Source organism: Diceros bicornis, chromosome 6 (genome assembly GCF_020826845.1).
Source record: "Diceros bicornis minor isolate mBicDic1 chromosome 6, mDicBic1.mat.cur, whole genome shotgun sequence".
Classification (NCBI taxonomy): domain Eukaryota; kingdom Metazoa; phylum Chordata; class Mammalia; order Perissodactyla; family Rhinocerotidae; genus Diceros; species Diceros bicornis.
In genome coordinates, this window is record NC_080745.1 from 88,605,571 (window position 1) to 88,629,555 (window position 23,985).

The window sequence follows — 23,985 nt, forward strand, 5'->3', positions numbered from 1 at the left end:
AGGATTACCTAAGTGCTCACCTAGAAAAGTAAAGTTGGATTCCTATTTCATTTTATACACTAAAACAAACAGCAGGTGGATCCAATATTTAAATATGAAAAAAGATCAGGAAGGTATACAAAATGGAAAAATATGTCTGTAATCTTTGGGTAGGCAAGCCTTTCTAAACATGACAATAAAAAATGGCAAAGGAGACGAAAAGACAGTTCATGAAAAAGGAAAAAACAAACGGATCTTAAATCTGTGAAAAGATGCTCCACCTCATTTATTTACAGCAAGAAAAATGTAGACACCATTTCTTTTTTTTTTTTTTTTACCTATCATATTGGCAAAAAGAAGAAAATTTCTGAACACATTGTGTGGGTGAAGACGTGGGGAACGGAAATTGGGATACCTCTTTTACAGGCAGTTCTGCTTAATCTATCAAATTTCTAAATATATATGGCCTTTGAACAGCAATTGTGCTCCCAGGAACTTACCTTACAGACAACCCTCACGCGTGTGCCCAAGGGAGCTGGGCAAGAATATGCCTGTTTGATGGAGCAAATGATTGGAAATAACCCCTATGGCCATCAGTAAGGCACAGGTTAAATAATCAGGGTATGGCTCTACAATGAAAGACTGCAGCCAGTGAAAAGAATGAGGTGGATCTGCATATAACTGACATGGAACAGTCAAAGTGGAAAAAAGGACACAGTGTGCTGCCATCTGAATTCAAAATAAGGATCTAAGATGAAACAAGAGTGACAGCAAGCTGATGGTTGCTGCAGACGGGTGATGGGAAGACAAGGTTTCATTCTATTTTTCTCTCCAATTCGGAGCGTTTGGAAATTTCCAAACTTTCCATAATCTTTTACTCTGCAAAAAGAGACAGAAATGAGACTTTTCACTATATTCCAAATCGTATTTTACAAAAAAAGCCTAATAATAACGATTGCTTCTCGGAAAGGAGCCTGGTCACAGAGGTGGGAGGGAGATTAATTGTTTTCTGAATAACTCTTTATACTGCTGGAATTTCTAATTATAGGCATATGTTACCTATTACTAGATATAAAGGGAAAATATCAGGCATCTGGGGTTTTTTTTTGGTGAGGAAGATTGGCCCTGGGCTAACATTTGTGCCCATTTTTCTCTACTTTTTATGTGGGATGCCTGCCACAGCATGGCTTGATAAGTGGTGCGTAGGTCCGTGCCCGGGATCCAAACCTGCAAACCCTGGGCCACTGAAGCGGAGTGTGTGAACTTAACCATTATGCTGCTGGGCCCGCCCCAGGCATCCGTTTTTTCACGAACAATTTGTGTGTTTATAGTAACAGAAATGAGTGCAAAATAAACACCCCTTTGAATGACTTCCCTCTGAAGTTCTCTCTCTCCACGGAGCTTCCGCATGTAACAGATACTTTTAAAGCCATCACATGGATTTGTCACGTGAATAACTAGTGTATGATATGAAACCAAAGAAATTTCAGTTAAAGTTTCTGAAAGTACTGGGCAGGTGGCAGGGAGAGGTTAGTGGGAGTCCAACACCTTGGTAGCTACATTTTAGATTTACAGGAGGAAGTATCTCAAATTTTTATTAACCCATGACTCATTGAGTGTGATGGCCCCATAGGGAATAACTGATACTGTGACAAGGCTTATTTTTTACTATTCAAAATTCACATCCATCCAGCATATTTCCTACATGTCTACTGTGTTCCAGGGATGGACTTAGGTGTGCCTGGAGATGAATAACCCAGTCTGTGCCTTCTGAAACGGGGCAGAACAGGGATCCAGGGAACTCCAGGCCAAGGCAGGAGGTGACCGAGGAGACTCGTGGGAGGAGCGCTCCCAGAGAACATCTGGGCGAAAGGGTGAGATCTGGAAAGCAGAGAGCAGGCATGGAAGGATACTTTCCAGCACTTTTCCTCAGTTCTTAGCTTTCCGTTTGCCCACAGTAATGAAGGCTTTTATAAAGATCAGTTTTCTCGTATTTCATCTCACTTCCTTGGGAGAACATCTTGACAAATGGATTTCCTTTTCTCATTACATACTGGCATTTCTGATGAACAGGGACCTAAATCATCAGATTTCCAGACTCTGTGAGTGCCGGTTTAAATATTACACACCCACATAGGTCAAAAGGGTACAGTCCTCATTCGTTCAAACGCCGGATTCTTTCTGTTGAAGACAACTTTGAAAGTTCAGGCTTAACCTCAGAATGAACTGGCCATCATCTGATCGTTCTGAAATCATGGTCTAAATTAATTCGTTTTGTTCACATTTATATCCTGACAAGGGGTTTATGAATGAATAGCTGCTGCTTACCAATAACAGCCCGTGTTAATTGTTTATCGCTCTTTATGGGGGTCTGAGGGGGAGGGATTTGGACCTCCTTGAAATAGACCCCCTCTCCCTCCAAGGCTACCTTAGCAAATCTGATTTCTCCGCTGTCTTTTCTCAGTCAGAAGAGACTGTACAAGGTTGGCCAGTCTTGTTTTACAAAATATGGTATGTTGTATCTTCTACAGACACAGATAAGGTGTTGATTAGGAGAAATGTCCTGTCTGTCAGACACGTGGAACTGAATCTCCACCTCTTCAGAAAATGCATAGAGCCTTCTACGTTTAAGATGCTACAGATATTTGAAACGCAACTCAACTATTGCTATGGTTCTGAGCGAGGGCTGGTTCCAAGAAAGACCAATTAAGACAAGAGTGACTGGAGCATGATAGTGTTACAAGTAAAAGAAAAGAGAAATGCAAGACTCTCTTGTTACAGACTGAGGCTCTGCACAAGGCCAGAAGGTTCCCTCTCCTCCCCCTCGTTACCTTGTATCTCTGTGGCAAAGGCAGGGAAAATGAATTAAAGATTGCTGAGGCAGTCAGTGGTCTAAAATATGCTAACCATACCCACCTTCACTGCAGTTTCTTTCTCCCATCCATCCATCCATCCACACATCCATCCATCCCCCCACCCATCCATCCATCCATCCATCTGTATGTGCATCCATTTTAAGACTGCAGGTAGAGAATGGGGGCTTGAGCCCTGGCTCTCTACCTCTGCGGGCCTTACTAGATAAGCTATTTGGCCTCACTGTATCTATCTTGTTTCCCCCTCTGTAAAATGGGGCTAATGGCAGTATGTGCCTCCTAGTCTCCTTGAGAGGGTTAGAAATGTCGGTACAGTGCTTAACTCAGTAGTACCAGCCACATAATTGGTGTGCAATAAATGTTTGCTATTTTATAAAAGTTCAAAACACAACTAGGAGCTCCTTATACCAAAAAAATTAGTAACACACTCAAACACATATACATTTATATACTATTTGGTTATAAGAATAAAAATAGAAATTAATCCTGACACGGCTTTTTTGCTGGAATTTGCACAGTGCAGACAAGTAGTGCCACAAACACCGTTGGCAAATATTCTCACAGGCCTATCAGCTGTGTCAGGAAAGGACTTGGATTCAGCAAAAACCAATCTAAGGGACGGATCAGTTGTCCTTTGTTGCTTCCTATTATTCTACCAAGAAAGCTAATCTGACTGGAAAAACAATCTTAGCCAGTTACTTCAGTATTATAACGCACTGATAAGATTGCAAGGAGGAAACCCACTTCCTAACATTTTCCAGGAAACCAAGGGCTTAGAAAAATACAAACAACCCCAAACCAAATACGACCAGAGATCAGCATGTATAGTTCAAACGCCATTTTATGGGGCAAACCTTAAAAAAATATACAGGTGAATGCTAACTGAGTGACACTTTCACGAGGTTTTTACTTTCTAGAAGAATAGCCCCTCTATGAATTGAAGGTGCCACTTAGACTCCCTTTAGAATCATGGCACATTTTAGTCTCACAGCAGAAAATTGTGTTTTGATTTGCTACTTCTTAGCACAGTCTTCTCTAGACATAATTTTCTGTGAGCAGAGAAACCTATTTCTTAAATGCGACATTATGTTTTAATTTAAACTTTAAATTAATTAAGCCAATTAATCAAAATTGGTGATTTCAGTTGGATATGTCCTAGAAATCTAATGAAACTCCCTGAAGAGCTTGTCTCTGTTCCTTCGTTTTTCTCATCCAGGAATAAAGTTACGCACACTGATGTTTGCCAGTTAAGAATATCACCTGAGTGTCCTCATATTTTTCTAGTCTTTGAGTCACACTTATTTTTAAATTCAAATTTAGTAACTTGAGACCCTCTCTTGTGTGACGGTAGGATAGTCCATCTGTACCCAAAATTTTCTCAGGATCCCTGGGTGGTATCTGTGTTCGGGCTGCCCCTCCCTCTCTGGACTCCTTCTCGAGGCTGCTGTCTGGTCTTTTCTTAGCATCTCAGGCCCGACTCTGCAGGATGCTGTCCTCTCCCTAGACATTTGCCCCCCGTGTGATGGCAGCTTCTCCTTCATTCTCCAACCAACTTGAGATCGACACTACGCTGTGGTGGTTAGCACACTTCCCTGAAGGTTTGAGGATGTCGTAAGTGAACCAGCATCAGAAAAGGAAAATGTAAAACTCGGTGTCAGATGTTACTCCTCCTAGAGTCCCTAGCTCGCCTGGTGTTTTTGGGGTCCCCTTCCCTCCTGAAAGTCAAGTCAGTTCATCTGAAGTCAAGGAAAGTGATCCCTTCACTCTATTATGCACAGCTTTTGAATGCCCATCTGATCTCTCCCCGTCCCCATGCCTTGGTGTCAGAGCTCAACCCTGCTGCCTGAAGTTGCTTCTTCCCAGGAACGCTCTTTCAGAATTCTGCTCAAGACATATGCTTGGTATGCACTTGTGTTTTCTCCCTTTAATACATATTACTTTTTTAAAAAAAATTAGCATATAGTAAAATTGACTTTTTTGGGGTACAGAGTTGGATGATTTTTAAGACTTTTCTAATCAGAGAAAAAACAACATAAAATATCTCAAGATTGACCATCACCAGTCTCTCAAAGCCTTCCGGGATTCATGTGTAGCCACTCCTATACCTTCCCCTGTTTCTCTTTCCCTTCCAAAGTCTGAGATGAACTCTCTACTCAGCAGTAGTAGGTGCAGAAAAACTCCCCTGGTGCTTCTGAAGTGGCTTGTAATACGCAGACGTGTGCTGATCTATCTGACCTCCCGTTTAAGTGCATGCTCCCAGTGGATTGTTAACCTAATACACAAATCAGGGCAGATTCAATGCCAAGCACAGCAAAAGGCTTCTACGATGTTCCCTGCCTACGTGCGCAATCGTAGGTGATCACACACGCCTGTGACCTCTTATTTTTTTTCATCATTTTACCATCCTTTTCTCCAGCCCACGCTTTGCCTTTCATGCTCAGGTTGTTGTTCAGGAGAGCTTGGCAGCAGTCAGCTAACAGCTAGATGAATACACTGAATTATTTTCCTCTAAAATAGTTGACGGGATGAAAAGGAATTAAAGTTTGTTTCCTTGATCAAGGCTGAGGGGTTAGGCTGAGAAGCTTGAATTCCGAGGGTGATTTTGCCGTGAAGGAAATGGTACACTGGAAAGTACACTGTGGACAAGAGAAGGAGTTGATTCAATGGTCCTAGATTTTTAAAAATCAAACAGTTTCACGGAAAGATCCAATGTTTTCTGTAAAGCACTAACTTAGCTTTTGGATGTGAGGTTGATCAATACCGTAGTGTTTATGATAGCATTTTCCTTCTGGGATGTTGAGATGGTAAGATTGTGTGTTTGTCACGTTGTGTGGGGCAGGGCAGGGGAGCTCTCAAGTACAAAATGTCAGTGGATTCAATCTGTGCTGCCAAACAAGAGCCACCGCCCCACATTCACTACACCTGCATGGAATTAATTCCAGTTCCCTATGTGTGATAGGAGAGCGCGTGAGCTTAATCCATATCATATGTCTCGGAAAAGCTCCAGACAGACACCAGCCTGGAATGAGAAATGGGGATTTTTCAGTTACTAATGTTTAAAGGGTAACATTTCCTTAGTTTCATAAAACAGAATGAAGGCCTTTTTGGGGCCTGCTTTAAAGGAAATCTTGAAGGAGTCACTTCTGTAGGCATTCACTGCTGGTAGGAAAAAAGACACCAGCAAGTAGAAATCGCTTTCCTCACATCACATGGTCTGTCAGAGACCATCCAGTTTGACAGGGTGCACAGGCGAGTGGCTTAGAGGGAGACATAAAAAGCCTCAGTGCAAGGGAATCCATGGGGAAGGGGCTTATAGGATTTGTGGATGTCTGAAATTTGCAGGCAAAATATTGAGTATTGGTGCATTGTTCATAGCTTTCATCAGATTCTCAAATAAGTTCATAGCCAAGAAAAGCTGAGGACGTGCCCACCACTTTCCACCAACGTAAATCCAAGACAGGTTAGAAAACATATGTAAAAGATGGACCTGTCAACAGCCAACCAAATAAACAGAAGGAATTATAGGTGGATCTTAACTGATACTGAAATGGGAGAGGACTCAGTAAGCACAAAAGGAATGGGAGAATTCACAAAAGAAAAGATAAATAAATTTAATATTCAAAACTGGAATTCCTTTTATACCAAAAAATATCATAAATAAAATTAAAAGACCAATTAGGGAAAATGTTTACATTACTAGCAAAGGGTAAATATTCTTAATCTATTAAAATAAACTCTTACAAACCAGGAAGAAAAACTCCATCTCTCAAATAGAGAAAAGTAGGCAAATAGGAACAGACAATTCACAGAACAGATACAGTTCACCGCAGCTGTAGGCTGGAGCTGGCTGGTACTGGCTCACCTCACCAATTCTCTGCTCCTCGTTCAGTGACATCACGTTAACAGCTTGCCATTGGCCATGGTGGGAGATTTTACAGCAGAGAAATCATCTACAAATCAAGGCTTTTTTTTGACAGCCAATTTACCAGCACACCATTAGTTAATAGATATACAAAAAGCAGTTCAAGCGTACCAGTAATCAAAGAAACACAAAAAGAAATGAGGTCTGGACAAGATGGAATAAGCATATTTCACCATATTCCTCCTGCAAATTACAATAAAAACGTCTGGAGAAAATTTATAAAGCAACTGACAAGAGCCTCTGAAAGTTGAAGAAAACGTAAGTAGACTGGCTAGGGACCTCAGAACTCAAGGAATTACCCAGTAGTTCTTGGTTTTTGTTTTTGCCTTTTCTATATCTTGGTCTGGCCTCTGGAGAGGCCCCCAATCTGGAAATGCCAATGGCACCAGACAAAAAAAGGCCCCAAAATGACCTGCTAACTCTAGCCAAAAGACAGGGACAACGGTAACCAGTCAGAGAGAAACATTTGACCCTACCTGACCTTACTCCAGCTCAGGTGACATCAGAAAAAAGCCAAGCCCCCGGCCCTGCTCACTGGGCACCACTGCCTGGAGGTGGCAGAGCCCTGCTTTCCATCCTTCCTTGCAATAACAGGCCACATCTCTTCCCTGGAACAGGCTGTGGGCAGGACTTCCAGTGGATTTCTTATCACTATGGAGGCCAGGAGGAAGTGGAACATTTTTCAGAGGTTGAAAGAAGAAAACAGTCAAGCCAGAATTCTATATCCAGTGAAAATATCCTTCAGGAATAAAGGTAAAATAGACATTTTCAGATGAAGGAAAGCTAAGAGAACTTGTCACCAGCAGACCTGCTTTAATAGAATAGCTAAAAGAAGTTTTTTGGACAGAAAAGAAATAATGGAAAGGGTGAATATATGAGTGGATGGAGTAGACTATTCTTCCTAAGTTTTAAAAATCATGCTTGATGGTTGAAAGCAAAAATTACAACATCTGAAGTGGTTCTCAATGTACATCAAGGTAACATTTAAGACATCTATATCATAAAAGGAGAGGGATAAAGGGAACTAAAAGCTGGTAAAATTTTCATATTTCACTTGAAGTGATACAATATTGATACTAGTGGACTGTGATAAATTATGTACATATATTGTAATCTTTAGAGCAGCAGTTTTCAATCAGGGGACTTTTGTCCTCCAGGGACATCTGGCAATCTTTGGGGACACGATTACACATGCTACCGCCATCTAGTTGGTAGAAATAAAGACGCTGCTAAACGTCTTACGATACACAGGACAGTCTCAAACAAGAAAGAGTTATCCAGCCCCAATGTCAATAACGCCGAGATTGAGAAACCTTGTCCCAGAGCAACCAAATAAAAAACTAAACAGAGTCATACACTCAAAAACATGACAGATAAATCAACAAGGAATACTAGAGAATGTTCAACAACCCATAGAAAAGCCAGCCCTGGTGGTCTAGTGGTTAAGATTCAGCACTGTCACTGCTGTGGCCTAGGTTTGTTTCCCATTCAGGGAACCACACCACCCATCTGTCAGTTGTCATACTATGGTGGCAGCGTGTTGCTGTGATGCTGAAAGCTATGCCACTGGTATTTCAAACACCAGCAGGGTCACCCATGTGGACAGGTTCCAGACTAAGACAGACTAGGAAGAAGGGCCTGGCTACCCACTTCTGAAAAAACTGGCCAGGAAAACTCTATGAATAGAGTGGAGCATTGTCTGATATAGTGCTGGAAGGTGAGAGGATGGCGCGAAAAATTGATGAAATTGACTCAACGGCACTAACAAACAAAACCCATAGGAATTCAGGAAAGAGAAGCAAGATATAACAAAAGTCAGAGGGAACAAACACAGTATTAAAATGGCAGACTTAAATTCTAACATATCAATAATCGCATTAAATGTAAGTGGTCCAAACAAATCTATTAAAAGACAGTGACTGACAGAATGGATGAAAAAAATATACAGCCCAACTATATGCTATCTCTGAGAAACGCATTTCAAATAAAATGACATAGATAGGTTAAAAGTAAAAAAGAAGGAAAAAGCCAAACCTTTCAAACACTAATTAAAAGAAAACTGAAGTAGATGTATTAATACGAGACACAGTAGATTTTAGAACAAAAATAATTACCAGAGCTAAAGATGGACATTACATAACGATAAAAAGGTCAATTCACCAAGAAGACACAGTAATCCTAATTGTGTGTATCACAAACAATAGAGCTTCAAAATACATGAAGCAAAAACTGATGGACTAAAAGGAGACACACTTATAGTTGGAAACTTCAACATCCCCTTTCAGTAATTGGTAGAACCATTAGATGGAAAAATATATGAGCTATTTTGTTTCATGTATCAAATTGGCAAAGCTTTGAAATGTTAATCATTGACGTTTGGGGCTGGATAACTTAGTACTAACAAAGTCATGGTGAGACAGATGCTTTATAATAATGTGAGAACATAAATGTATATAACAGTTCTGAAAAAATTTTTAATTTATATATTAGGAGGCCTAAAATGGTTATACCATTTTTCAACCCAATATTTTAACTTTTAGGAATCTCTCCTAAGGGAATAATTAAAGTGGTCCAAAATTTATCAGTCTAGGCCTTCATAACAGAGCTATTCATAATAGCAAAAATTAGAGACATACAAACATGACCACTAATTGGCAAGTACTTAAAAAATTATTTTATATTCACATATAGTGCTACTGTTAAAATAATATTTTTAAGATTTCTAACGCCACAGTAAATGGGAATGACTTTAAGGCAAAAAACAGTATATAAAGCAATGTACATAGAGAATAATTATATTCAAAATAATATAAATATATAAAAATTACTAGGAGAAAAAATAACAATGATAGCAGTGAAAAAATTACCAGTGATTGTCTCTGTGCTTTTCATTTGATTATTTTTATCCCCCAAACCCCATAAGTTTCCTATCGTGAAATGATGTCACATTCTTGGTCATAACCAACAGAAACTGTTACCTCCAAAAACAGCATAAAAATGAGATGATAGACACAAAGTGTGGGATACAGTGCCGGGTCTGGTGTGGAGAAACTCAATGGGTGGTAAAATTTTTGTAAATAATTTAGAAAATGAAAAATGGTAAGAAAGAATGCCCATTATTATTCCTAAAGTGACCGTCTCTGTTTTATTGTCCAGGCCTACTGATTAATAGTGTTCCTGCCATTCTCAAAAGTGTCCTGGTTTAGATGATAGGTTGCATAGCCGCCTTCACTATTCTGAATATAAAAATGTTATTTATAGCATGTAAAATGCACTGCACCCTTACTATACACCAAGCGCTGTACTAAATGCTTCACATGGATTATCTCATTTAACCATCCGAGGAGCTGAATTATCTCCATTTTATAGAAGCAACGAGAAGTTAAGCAACTTGTCCAAGTTCAGACATTAGCAAGTAGCAGAGTCTATACTGGAACCACATCCACCCAATCAGCAGCTGAGGCCTACCTGGGCCTGCCTGAGTGCAGGGTTGGCCGGCAGGGGTCTGGCGGGGACGGTGGGCACACGAGGAGGAGCCTGGTGGAGAGCTGGGAGCACTCGATGAGGCGAATTGGGCTGAGGGACGTCCAGGGCTTTGAGGGGTCTGCTGATGTCAACGTTCTGACACTGCAGCAATCTCCTGGGATTGTCCTGCAGGGTTTCAAAGCAAAAAGCCATGATATGATAGGTCTCAAAATTATCTGTAATTCCTTAAGGAAAAAGCAGTGCTAAGTAGTCTGCTATAACTGAAGGGGGAAGTGGGGTGGAGTCAGGGAAAGAAATCAAGGAGTTACATGAGAGGGAATCTATTATTATTTATTTAAACTGCAAAATTTAACAGAAGCACCCCTCCCTCTCAATCTGGAATAGGCGGATTGATTTCTATTTGAATTTTTAAAAAAGTGGCTTAATTCATTAACAAATAGATTCAAGGCACTTGAGGAAGTGGCAACAAGTATGAAGACACAGACCATATCTTAACGAAATTAGGAAGGAGTTGTGAAAACGAGACATCGCTTAATGCACACGAGGCTCCATGAGAACCAAGAAAAACTTCTAGGGAAGGAGAGTCGAAGCTTCTGGAAGCCAGGGCTGAGGTTAGGGGCCTGCATCTGGAGGATCTTCTCCTGTGTGGTGCCCTTGTTTTTAGTGACAGATTAGAACACATGTAGCGTGGGCCTTGTGCCTCACTCTCCTGCCCCTTCTTCCTTTCTTCCTTTCTCTCTTTCTAAAAACAGCTTTATTGAGGTATAATTGACATACAATTAATTGCACATATTTAGCATACAATTTGGGAAAATTTGATGTATGTCCAAACCCACGAAACCATCACAATAAGATAATGAACACATCCGTCACCCCCAAGAGATTCCTTGTCAGCGTTCCCCCTGGCCCTTCCCCCTCTCCCTTTTGCTGCAACTTCTGATCTGCTGTCACTATAAATTAGTTTGCATTTTCTAGAATTTTATACAAATGAATCATGGAGTATGTACTCTTTTGTCTGGCTTCTTTTACTCGCCATAATTATTTTGAGATTCATCCATGATGTTGTGTATATCAATAGTTCATTCCATCTTATTGCTGAGTAGCATTCATGTGTAAATATAACAAAGTTTGTTTATCCTTTTACCTGTTGATGGATATTTGGGTCATTTCCCATTTTTGATTCTTCAAGATACAGCTGCGTTTTTATTTTCACAAATGAAGCTGTTCTTGCTATAGTCCCATGTTTGGGGATGAAAGGTAGTGAAATTTTCAGGAATGGCAGCCTCTTCTTTGGAACCCAACCCTCTATACTTTTTAGATCAAGGGAGATAAAATAGTTCGTTGCCTACTGAATAGTGATAATGATTTTAAAAATCATTGGTCATTTCTAGACACCAACACTTTTCACTGCCATAATTTGGATTCCTGTTGAATGAGTTCAATATTCAAGAATTCTTGTGGATACATCAGAAACGCTTGGTGGAAAAACTAAGTATTAGAGTGAACTCTAGTAATAAGCCACCAACGTAGCAGGAAAGTTAAGAGACAGTAGGCAGCCAGGAGGTTGTTTGGGTTAAGGATCCAGCTCTTTGAAACCACAGGATGGACAGAGCTTCTACACCCCAGGGGTGGAGCAAAAGTGGGCCCAAGGGCTCAGTGTAACTCTTAGAATGACCCTGGAAGTAACAGTGGGCCAAAGAAGCTTGCCCAAACCCAGTTGGTGGCATTCTTAAACCACAGGAGGGACCCAGGGTCAGGAACCTGCTTGAGTGGCAGACCCAGTGGGCCTCTTGGGAATTTGGCAAGTCTAGTGACTGGAGAGATCGTGATTCACGACGTACGACACACCACGTCACACAGAGACTCTCCTAAGAGAATCTAGCAGAGCTTCCATGGGGCACCGAGAGCCTCCTTCCAGCCCCTGACCATCTTCTCAGTAAGCCTTCGTTGAACTGAGTGTGTTAACTCAGCGTCCAGGATCTATTCTTATTCAAGCTCGTATTGAAAAACCCGTGTCTTCATGCGCACGCTAACCACTTATGTTTAAAACGTACCTTAAGGGTGTTGGAATGTGGCGGCTTCCTTATCGGGCCTTTGCTGAGGTGGGTGAGGTGAGCCTGACCAGGCTGGGAGCCACTGGGTGGCCGCGAAGGGCGCACACATCTGCAATGCAATTCCACACGTGAGATCCAAGGGCATCGTCCCCTCTGGTTGACTTAACTGTTTCTATTTTGTTCACAATGACACCCAAAAAAATAATTTACTTATTTTAACTCAGTGTGGTAAGCACGCAAAGGAAAAACCATCTCAGACTCTTACAAGATTAAAAAATAAATGTTGATTTTTTTCCCCCCAAAGCCACTATTCTGTTAAATCAGCTCTTGCAATCCATAGAAATGCAGCTTTGTGACATGTTTTTGTATAAAGCTGGCAATTCAGCAATAATGTCTTTGGATACATTTGAATCAAAAGCTACCCCATCTGATGAAAATATTTTAACGTTCCATGTATTGCAAAAATCACTAAAGTAAGGAGGGGAAAAATTACATCTGCGGGATTCATCAACACCCTGCTTATTTAGGTAACAAGCAGTAAATAGTTGAAGGGAAAGTAAAGGAGGCAGCTGGTCTGGCAGAAATCTTAAAAACCCAAAAAACCAGTGTTACTATCCAGAAAATCTGACCTACTCTCTGCTAAGGAAAATGAAGTGAGAAGCGGTTGATTGTACATTCTTTCAACCACCATTTCTTGAAAAAATGACCCAAACCCAGGGTACCTCAGCTTTTCAATGGTGGTTTTTTTATCTGTAAACAGCAGTCGGATCAATGTCTTCCTTTTGAGATAAACCACAAATCCAGCAGCAAGAAGGCACAGGATGGTCACCAGAATTCCTATAGTTAAACCTTGGTTATCTGAAACAAAATGCACTGGACTCAGGGAGGAAGGCAGTTACAATGACATACGGGAAGTATCAAATTGTGACATTTACGGCAAAGCGAGCTTTGAAGGAAGGAACAGAAATGAAGTGGGTAAATCCCTGAATGATGTACTGACCAATGAGCCTCGTGTCAAATGTCGTGTCTGAGGTTCAATATATGTGGCCATCATTCTTTCTGACAACTCTGGAACTTGCTGAACAGGATAGAGTCTGGGAGGTGGGACCACGGCCCTGGCCACACAGCCCCCGCTCCTCCCCTCCACCCCGGGTGTGACAACAGCAGGGGAATGTGGCCACAGAAAATAATAGGGAGCCACCATTAAAACCCTGTCAGACTGAAGGTGGTCCCCAAGTGAAAATCGTTCCAGCCCTCGTCACAAATATTTTACTCCAGGCTCCTTCCTTCTCTCACTCTTTGTGTGGAGTCTGTTTTATTTTTATTTTTTTAGACAGAGACTTCATTTCTGGACACTGCCACATTAGAAGGTGGAAAAAAGAAAAAGAAAACTCATAAATGAAATGCCCATGGGTTTTGTTTTCTTATGTTAGGGACTTAAAATACAGCCATGGGGGGCAAACCTCTTTCTCTGGGAGGATGCTGTGTATGTTCTCTAAGGAAACATCCCCTTGTCTGTGATTTGATCCCATTTTGTTTAGTACAAAGACACTGAGACTCCTCAAGGGTGTGGAAGGAAAGGAAGCTCAAACCGTCAGGGTGGCTTCTGCTGCAGCCGTGGTCAAGGCTGTCTGGGAGGACTCTAAATGCCAGGATGCAGAGGGCTTTCTTTGCCATTTCAACTGGACTATGAGCTCCTGAGAGCACGGACCTCCATTCGTGTGTCTGTTTTCCCCGCTAGGAACGACCAGGGTGCACCTCACCCAGTAGGTGCACCTCACCCAGTAGGTGCACAGCGGTCCTCTCAGGCCGCTGGTGATGGCCGTGGCGGTAGCTTCCATTCCCCAGGCTCCCCAGCCCCGCCTCCGACCCGGCAGTGCCGCTGGCCATGCACCAGAGCGGCAGCGACTCCACTCTGGGAAGAATGCCTTCACACGCGCTCGTTTCTGGACTTCGTCCCCAGCTGACAAGCCCTATCAGGGACGTGTCTTAGCTTAAGTAAGACAATCAACATATGACAGTGTTGATTCACTTGTTAGTGTTACTGGAGAAGCACTGCTTCTGGTTTCCTGGCCAAAACGTCGTTCTTTCAGGCTGTGAGCCGGCCATCCCGGGGGGGCTCTGGCTGGCGTTCTGTTGTCTCTTAACACAGCTAATTAAAAAGTGAGCAGCACAAGTCCTGAGCCCATAATTTCTAGTTCCTTAAAATTAATCCCTAAGTCTTAAACTGATCAATTTATCCAATCAAATATTTACTGGGCCCCCAAACTGGACTTCTTGCACCCCAGGCCATCTGTCTCCATCAATAGCCGTGACATCCATCGAGCTGCTCAAGCCAGAAACCTGGGCAGTGTTGTGACTGCACCCCCTCGTCCCCAGGTCCAGTGTAAGCACTGTGTCCTGTGGCGCCTGCCCCCCACCTCCCCTCCCGTCAGCCCCCCGCGCTGAGTCCCACTGTCACCTTTCCTCTCATAGTGCTCGTCATGCCCCGCCGTGCTTGCTTACTGTCTCCCCGGGACCCGGAAGAGCGGCCGGCGCGTGGCGGATGCTTGAGAAGTACTTGCTTCATGAGCAACCGAGCCACGGTCAGGCCGGCGAGCAGTGGGCCGTGGGTGCAGTGCAGCCCGGGGCACGGCTCTGCCCGGCGCGCTGTCGGCCGGCTGCTCACAGCTGCCTTTTTGTATGTGTTTTTTTTAATTTTTATTTATTTATTTATTTTTTTCCCCAAAGCCCCAGTAGATAGTTGTATGTCATAGTTACACATCCTTCTAGTTGCTGTATGTGGGACGCGGCCTCAGCATGGCCGGAGAAGCGGTGCGTCGGTGCGCGCCTGGGGTCCGAACCCGGGCTGCCAGTAGTGGAGAGCACACACTTAACGGCTAAGCCACGGGGCCGGCCCCAGGCGAGGTGTTTTAAACATACTTTCTTTTATGAAATGATGGCAGTGGTGGATGGAGTTAGGCTCTTCAGGTGTTTCCATTTTTTAAAATACTCTTACTTGCTATAGTGAAAAGTTGGGGACTGTGGATTTCCCAACTTTTTTGAAACCCCAAAACCTGAGTGCCACCGGTCATCCGTGTCCACACCAAAGAGAGATCCAGAGTGGCTGCCCCTCTCCTGCCATGTTCCCCAATTCCTTCCAACACCATCTAGCTTACTGGAATGCAAATGGAATGGGTGGTGGGGTCCCTGCGGATTAAAAACTAAAACTCTTGCTATTTTTGTAAAACAAATACTTAAAGCCACATTAAAAATTAACTAAGTTGCAGCAAGAGACCAGTCGTCAAGCCTGAGATATCGGTGAGGAAAGGGGATGCTGGGCCAAGCCCTGTTTCCTTCCCTGGAATGGATGCTCACTAACGGCAACACGTTCTGGCCATTTCTCTACTTGCTGCAGGGCCTGGGTAACCCCAGAAATTGGTAAGCCAGAGTTCTCTGGGGAGCAATGTTGAAACACGCCCATAATCGAGCAGAAGGATGACCAGGGGCTCACTGCCCTTCCTCACCACACTGTTTCTACAGATCGGCCTGCTGGGCGGGTCCTTCCCTCCCCAGTGCTGCTCACCGCCTGGCCCTGCAGAGCAGTGTTGTGTCTGCTGTCATGGTAACAATGGCAAAGCCACAGATTCAACACTGCCAGTCACAGCAGGACTTGGGGACGCGTGGTGTCCTCTGCAGCAGCATTGGCCACGTCTGAGTGCCACGGGGGCACAGGTGAGCACCGAAGTGTCAATGCAAGTGGGCTTGGTGAATTCTCGTCTGCTCCCGGCCTCCCAGCTGTGCTCAGTGTTGGCTCTCTGCACCTTTCTGTCTTGCCTCTCGCACTTTAAAAGGGACATCATTCAGACTTACCCCTCACCTGCCTGTCAAGAGCTCAGGGCACACAGCACTGCTCTAGGAGACCACTGCTACAGGTTGCCCGAGGAGAAAAGAACTGAGGGTTCAAGCACAGCGGCTGTTAGGAGCTTCTTTGGGAACAGACAGACTTGCGTCTCAATCTTAGCTGTGTGACTTGGGGCAAGTTACTTAACATCCCTGAGCCTCAGGTCATTTTCTATGCAAAGAAAGAATAATAACCCCTCCTTCAGAGTTGTGTAAGGATAAGATGAGATACTGCATAAAAATGCCTGTCATGGTGCCTGCACGTGACAACTGCTCACCCTGCTGCTGCAGAGATCGTTACTTTTATTAGGAGGAGGGTGTCTGTCCAGGAAGAGTTTTGCGTTTTTTTTTTGGTGAGGAAGATCAGCCCTGAGCTAACATCTGCCAATCCTCCTCTTTTTGTGCTGAGGAAGACTGGCCCTGGGCTAACATCCGTGCCCATCTTCCTCCACTTTATATGGGACGCTGCCACAGCATGGCTTGACAAGCGGTGCGTCGGTGCGCGCCCGGGATCCCAACCCGACCCCGGGCCACCGCAGCGGAGCGCGTGCACTTAACCACTACACCACCGGGCCGGCCCCTCTAGAAAGAGTTTTAAAAGGCATTACACTTCACACCTCTTGGCTGGTGCACAGAGGCTGGCTTTTAGAGAGTCCTCGGAACAGACGTGAAGCTCATACCCCTATGGCAGTCCGCTGTAGAGATGACTTCGCTAAGACCAGTGTCACAGGCTAAACACTGGCCACCCCAGCCTCTCAGTCTAAGCAGAGCGAGAAGCCTCCTCAGAGATCAGGTGAGGACGAGGGGTCGTCGGAAACTGAGGGGCCTCAGGCTGTGTCAGGTCCCCATGGGGGTCCCACTGGGCTTCCTGCTTGTGGGGCTGCACCCGCACCCACACTGACAGCTGGAGAAGCCTCTGTCTTGTTTGGAAGGCCCCTCACCTGGCTTCCCACTCTCCCCAGCAGCTCCGTGCCCCCTCCCCGGGATGCGTGGTCCCCACTAACCTGCTTGCCGGATGGGGCCGCTGTCTGTGCTTCCTCCAAAGCCAAACTTGTCACAGAACGGGGGCGCCCAGTGGGCCTCGCAGTGGCAGTTCTTCCTGTTGTTACACACCTTTCAGGGCAGCAGGAGGGAAGGACACGAGAGGGAAGCAGCATTAGGGCACAGCCTCCACAGTAAGTCTTTGACTGGGCACCATAGCAAAGCAAAGGCCCTGCGGTCAGAGCCCCCCACCAACACTGATACAGCCAGACTCAGAAATGTCACAGTGAGAGCAAGCCGCAAATGGCATACAAGTGAGACCAGAGCCCGAGGCTGCACGTGAGCTGATGTGTGTTAGCGGCTGCTAAGAGAATGATGGAGATTGTTAGGGTGTCTCCACCCACTTCCATCTCTGTCTCATCTCAGTCAGTCTCCGCGCCCTCTTAAATCCAGAAACCCTCCCTGTCTGACCACGTTTGAAACCCTCTCAGCAGTGAGGGGGCACGCTGCTTCAGGGATGTGGAATCAAGCCTTTGGGCATCTCGGGCCTGACCACCGCTGGGACACCCCCGCCTCCTTCAGACAGGAGGCTGGGAGAGGCCGGGTGACCTGGGGTCCCACAGCAGGCCTACAGTGGGCCGCCTGTTTCCTGATGCCCACAAAGATACACGGATGTCCGCTGACGCTTCTCTAAACCCGCTCTGATATCTTGTGCCTGAAATGCCGACCTCCATCTTGCAGAGTCTCCCTGTGGCCGTTCCCCGGCTCCCAGTCCTGCACGGTGGGCACTGCCAACAATGAAATAAGAGGATGGCTCTGGTGCGACAGGAAAGAGGTGCTCGAGAAAGCAGGAGGGGGGCCATGAACAAAGAGCCTGACTCGGAGGCCAGAGCACAGAGCTGCGCGTCACCTGGTTACCCAGGGGGACCACGGTGGCTGTCCCCCACCCGTGTTGGCCGGTGATACCTGTTATTATTACGTGTGTAATTTACTGAACTACAACATGAACCAATGGAATATGAGCATGAAAACAAGAGGGCATTGTTTCCGTGAAAATTAGGTTGACTGCTTTGGGAGCACTAAATAAAGGCAAGTCACTAAAAAGAATTTCTGACAAATGTGGAATGGGCAAGACAACTGCAAAATGACTGGGAAAAGCTGCCCGAGACAATTTTGTCCTCAGATCGCTTCTGGGCGGCTACGTTTCCCTTCCACTTAAAGAAACAAGCTGTGCACTGTGGCAGATGCACGTTGGGGGGTTTCTATAAGGACATCAACGCAGAGCTACAGTCAGTAAGCTCATCCCAAAGACATCCCCCATCAAAATAGTGCTGCCAAATACACATTTTTACATTTTAAGGCAAAATAAAATGTTTCGAATATATGTCTTATTTGCGATGTTTCCCGGCTTTCACTGGCTTTTATTTTGATGAATCAACCGCCTGCACGATTGCTTCAGATAAGAAGGCCAACAGTCAAGACTGCCTGTGATAAGGTGGAAAGCATACTTCCACGAGGCTAAAACGAAGTAGAATTAATTCCCGTGTGGCGTCGCCTATGCTGAATCTGGGTGTCTTGCCTGTTTCCTCAAAGATGCTGTTGCTGATGGGCCACCTGCTGGGATCAGGCGCCGTCCTGCCCACACAGTTTCATGTGGTCTCCACTGCAACTCACAGGCATGTGCCTTCACTGCAGCCTGCAGCAGGGACTGTGCCCTGACACCTCACTCGGAAGGACTGTGGTGAATCTACTGGTCACCGTGTCACGGCAGCTGCTCTGCCCACCCAGAAAATGTGGGCCTTTCCTCTCCAACGTGTGGATGGGAGCCCGGGGACGTTGGAAAGTGAGGAGTCCAGGGTCCCGACCCAGCATTGCTACCAATTGGTCATGTGACCTTGGACACGGCACTCCCCCTCTTCGGCCTGGGCTTCTGCGTTGGTAAAATAATAAGGCTGCACTGGATCATCTCTCACAGTCATTAGAAAGAACTCTATGATCCAATGAAGACATAAAAAGATTCCTTTTTATGTTGACAGTCAGCTACATTCCCAGTCAACAAACCCTCTGAGGTGGCACCGCAGTCCTTTATGATTACAGCATGATAGATTTTTACGAAAACTCCCACAATTCTATGTTAGAATCATTGGTGAGTGTCTGCAAGTTTTAACAATAGAATTTGGAGCATGATTTCTGTAGAAAAGTTTTCAGAAAAACAAACGGACCACTGGCATGGCTAATCAAGATTAATATGATTCCACTGAAAATAATTAAGCCCATCAGGAAAAATAAATTATGTTTTAAACAATTCGAGTCCTCTTCTGCCCTAAAAATTCTCTGAACTAAAATAACAGCCTTCTTCAGTCGAAATCCATTGTATGTGATTTCAAGAACATGTGGTCAGTATGTCCTGTCTTCTCTGTTTTAATTCCTCTTGGAAGTATTTCAGTTCAGTCACATATTTTGAATCTTGGTTGTAGGAGGGACAGCTCTGTTTGAAATGTTAATGCAAAACTCTTCATGAAGGAAGGTTAGTTTTAAAATTACTTTGAAGATGACAAAGTCCTTTTTTCAAAATCACAGAATGTTAATTTAAAAGATAATTACTGCTCAATCTGATTTTCTTAAATAAAAATCAAATTTCTTATGCTATGTAAAGGTCAAAGAAAATTAATGTCTTTAGAAGAAAATATTGAGGAGACACTGACTGCTATATGTTTTAAAAGTTATAGATTGTAAAATCCTTTACAAATGAATGAGTGAGTGCTTATCTTGTTATGGACTGGCTATGAAAAGGCGGTTCCGTCTGCTCACCCCTCTGCTGTGGCACTGCAGTGCACACTCATGAACTCCGAAGATGCTGACGTTCTGACATCGACGATTGAGGCAGATCTGTAGGAGGAAAACACAGCAAATATCTCAGGACTTCTATAACCAGATACACATGCATATATCTGCATATTTAAAAAGAGAAACAAAGGAAAGCTTGAGGAAGACTATCTTCTTTAGGTAAACATGGATGCAGCAGAATGATGTATTTTTCATTTGACTCAGACATGGATCCCGATGCCTGACTCCAAACTCAGCACATTTCAAGACTCACAACAATGTGAACACTACTGAATTCTATTATCCTTTATGGCATTTTACATAGTTTCAGTCGATCCTGAAATGATATTAACGGATTTTCTCGTGATTTTTGTTTAGAGCTTGCAATGAACTCTACGTATGGCAGCATATTTCCCCTCCATTAAAAGATACAAGAGAGAGTGAAACGGACTAGTCCTTAACCTGGGGCCTGTACAGACTCAGAGACTCCAAGAATCCAGGGTCCAAGAATCTTTTAAGGGAGCTATGGATATAGGGGAAATTTTCCAAAATACTGACTGACAAGTACTATCATCGATGACATAAAGCATCAACAGAAATGCTCAGCAGAGGAAAACGATGGTTCCCTTGTATTTATCAATCCTTTGCAGGGGCCATAATTTGCTAAATGATACTGGGCTGGTTGAAAGAGGGTCATCTCATTTCAAAGGTGCATAACATACTCCAGACCCAAGGGATCAGGCCCTTTATCTCCCATAAGATATTACAAATTAGTGGAGTCAAAGGAAGAAAAGTCTAATTTTTAGACTGCAGAAGCATTTTTAATCAAGTAGAACCATCCTGTGGGAAGTTCACCATCCGACCCCCACAGCTTGTGTAAGGCAAGACGAATGCCCTTTGACAAAAGTGCTGCCCAAGCAGCTCTGAGGGCCGGTGGGAATCTTGGCCAAGGGGACTGTCCCATTCCAGCTGATAAAAGAAATTGTCTGGGATTGCAATTAACACAGCAGGACCCTGGTCAGAATCAGTGTGTAGGTGCTGCACCTCCCCCCAATCCATGGGCAAGGCTCAAGACGGCTTTCAAAGAGCTAGTGTCGTGCAGAAATGGAGATCAAGGCACATTTAATCTTGCACATGGAGGAAAAACTCATTGATAAATTTAGTCCTTGGAATCTCAGTGTTCAGATGCACCTGGCTCTGGCTGTTCAGACTACAGTTTAGAAAATGGGTGTCATTCTAATGTCAAGGCCTGAATATAAGCTAATGTGTGTGGCTAAGGAGACGCTCAGAATGTATAACACGTTTCACGGATCATCCTACCTCCTGAAGGATAAAGCATTTGTGGCTCAGGGTGTGTGGAGGGGAGGGGCTGAGTGGAAGGAATTCCTGCCTGGGACTCTGCTAAAGGAGCTGAGGCTGTCTCTTTCTTTTCCGCTCTCTGACCTCCGTGTTAGTGAGTGATTTCGTAATCATTTTGAAAATGGGGTCCTACAAAAAGCATGTGGGAGTTGATTCACCTTTTTTCCTAAAACATTTTATTAACTTGCAATCATTTAGTCTGATGAGAAAGTTTGGTGAGAAAAATCAATGTGGCAGAATGTAAAAATCTTAATTTCTTTTTTTTTTTTTTTTCATATTTGACTTTGTTTCTAAACCCAAAACATCTCAGTCTACCTTTCCCTCTGGTGTCCAAAAGAACTCCCTTCTGGCTTTAAGCTTACCCTCTCTCTTCCCCCCTCCTATTCTCTCTATGGGGATCTCTGAAAATACATCTGACTTCCCATTCTGTCCAGGTGGGAACAAGCCCCCGCTGTGCCAGAAACCAAGGCCACATTTCCAAAAACAATATCATACGCTACTGCGTTTCTTTCCAAAGTAATTTCCTGGCTGGAAACCCTCATGACACCCAGAGTGTAGAAATGACTTATTAACACTAAAGGGCCGAAAAAACAAGCTTGATTTTCCCAAATCTGCATCTCAATGGTCAGACCAGGACTTAGGATTTATTGACTTTTTCTTCTAGGTGCAAAGAATTGGATTCCAGAGACAGAGTTCTGGGGCGTGGATTTAGGAAAACAAACAAACCTTGTAACTCAGTTCTTGGACAGGACGTCTCTCAATGGGCCCCCTTCCAGACTTACATTAATGATGCAAGTGAGCATTTGGGTCTTACTTTTCCATCTGCACATTTTGTGCCAGCAAGCACAAGCCCTGGGTCCGGCATGTCATCGCCCAAGTACACGTGGGTCCCACGGCACAGAATCCGGCCTCCTTCCTGCAGTGGGATATTTGTTTCTATGGAAACTGCATTGGTACCGATGACTGGCCGGCTGGCACCTCCTTGACACTGGATTTTTCCACATTTGGCATCTCTGGAAGAGCAAGAACAAACAGTCCCCAAAGAGGGGAAGTTTGGAACCAGCCCTAAGCAATGTGGGAAGTTCAAAGCCATGGTGTGGTCAGGATGCAGATTCCATACCTCATCTCGCATTTGGCAAAGGAACTCTTGGAGTCTTTGCCACAGTTGCCATAAGGGTCACCTGCAGAGTTGACTCTCTCAAAGCAGATCCCAGGGGCAGGTTTAGCACCTGAAACAGAAGCAGAGCAGCACTGTCACCTCCTGTGAGTGTTTTTAATATTTTTCTTTGAACAGTACTGGGCTTTCAGGTTAAGGGGAAATGTGTTCTGCGTCCAGAGAAATCTCGGCTGACTCATGAGAGGAGCTGGCCAGCGGAAGCTCAGAGTGTCAACAGCTAGCATCCTCTCTCGGCTCAGCTCACGGGCGGCAAAGCACGCATTTCATAGCTCACTCTTCTTCAGGGCTGCTGTCCAGGCCCGTGGCATGTGCAGCCTCTCAGGAGATGAGGCCTGGCTGTGGGGCCAGACCTGATCCAGCACAGAGAGGAGGTGGCTGGCTGGCTGCAGAGAAAGGGGGAAGCTTGCTCTCTCTAACAACATCCCACACAATTCCGGTGAGAAATGCAAGCTAAAGCAGGCTCCGAAGAGTAATGATGACTAATTCGGGGAAGCAATGAGAGAGAGAGAGGGAACAAACGAGCAACGCCGGGATCTTATACAACATTTTGAGTCCCATAAAGCTCCCTATAAGAGCAAGCACTGGCTTCAATTAACACCTATGTTTGCAAGGCAGAGATGACTCTCAGAGGCCACAGAGGCATAAAACATGATCGTCATTTTGTACAGCACGACAGAGCCTGGTAGAGAGGGATGTGGGAGCCAGAGAGCTCAGGAAATGGACATTTTTAGCACACCTTCCGGCCAGGGGAAGAGAGAACATATAATTGGGGTTTGTGTTGCCAAAGCTTTGGAGGGCTCTCAAATCCTATGCATAGTGATATCTGTTGAAGATTAGGAGAAATTCAAGAAAGTGTTCCACATCCTTTAGAATAAACTATGCCTGTGGTGTGATCTTGGCCTGCCTTCTCTCCCACACTGGGGGCCTGGCTGGGTGCTTCCTCTCAGATGCCTTCCAACCACTAGGATGCCAGCTTCCCAGAACCCAGCTCTGCCCCTGCCCTTCTCTGCTTCCAACTCTGGGGAGGCTCCATTTGCCTTCCAAGTGACTGTTGACTTATTTAAGACACCAATCCAATGATGGCAAGGCTCCCCTCCGCCCAGGGAACAAAAGATGTTTTTATTACTAAAAATGTCCATCTTTCTTCAACCTGTACCTGATTCCTCTTCATCAGCTATGAGCAGACATGATCAGCATCTCATTAAAAAAAAAAAAAACAAAAAAATAACAAAACCAGACAAATCGAACCACACAAAACCCTTGCAACAGTTGAGATCAGTAATGGGTTCAGCCATTGGCCTTTGCGCTAAGCAACCCTAGTCTTGGACCTCTCGTTTTCCCATTCTCTGTTTTTTTTAAACCATTTAAGAGAGGTCTCCCAAACTCCTTTTTAAGGATATTACCCCAAACTGGACACAATCCTCCAGCGAGATGAGGTCTCTGGCT

General features: G+C 44.4%; 1 protein-coding gene across 1 annotated transcript in view; it reads right to left on the bottom strand.

Annotated features, from left to right (window-relative positions):
* The window catches only part of ADAM12 (ADAM metallopeptidase domain 12), a 130,397-nt gene that overhangs the window by 9,397 nt on the left and 97,015 nt on the right, over nt 1-23,985 (bottom strand). The window contains exons 13-19 of the mRNA XM_058544398.1: nt 22,483-22,591; nt 22,177-22,375; nt 19,989-20,066; nt 17,201-17,309; nt 13,037-13,172; nt 12,315-12,423; nt 10,243-10,425 (exon numbers count right to left, since the gene is read on the bottom strand). Coding sequence (XP_058400381.1) covers nt 10,243-10,425; nt 12,315-12,423; nt 13,037-13,172; nt 17,201-17,309; nt 19,989-20,066; nt 22,177-22,375; nt 22,483-22,591 — 923 coding nt within the window. The remainder of the gene's footprint in view (nt 1-10,242; nt 10,426-12,314; nt 12,424-13,036; nt 13,173-17,200; nt 17,310-19,988; nt 20,067-22,176; nt 22,376-22,482; nt 22,592-23,985) is intronic.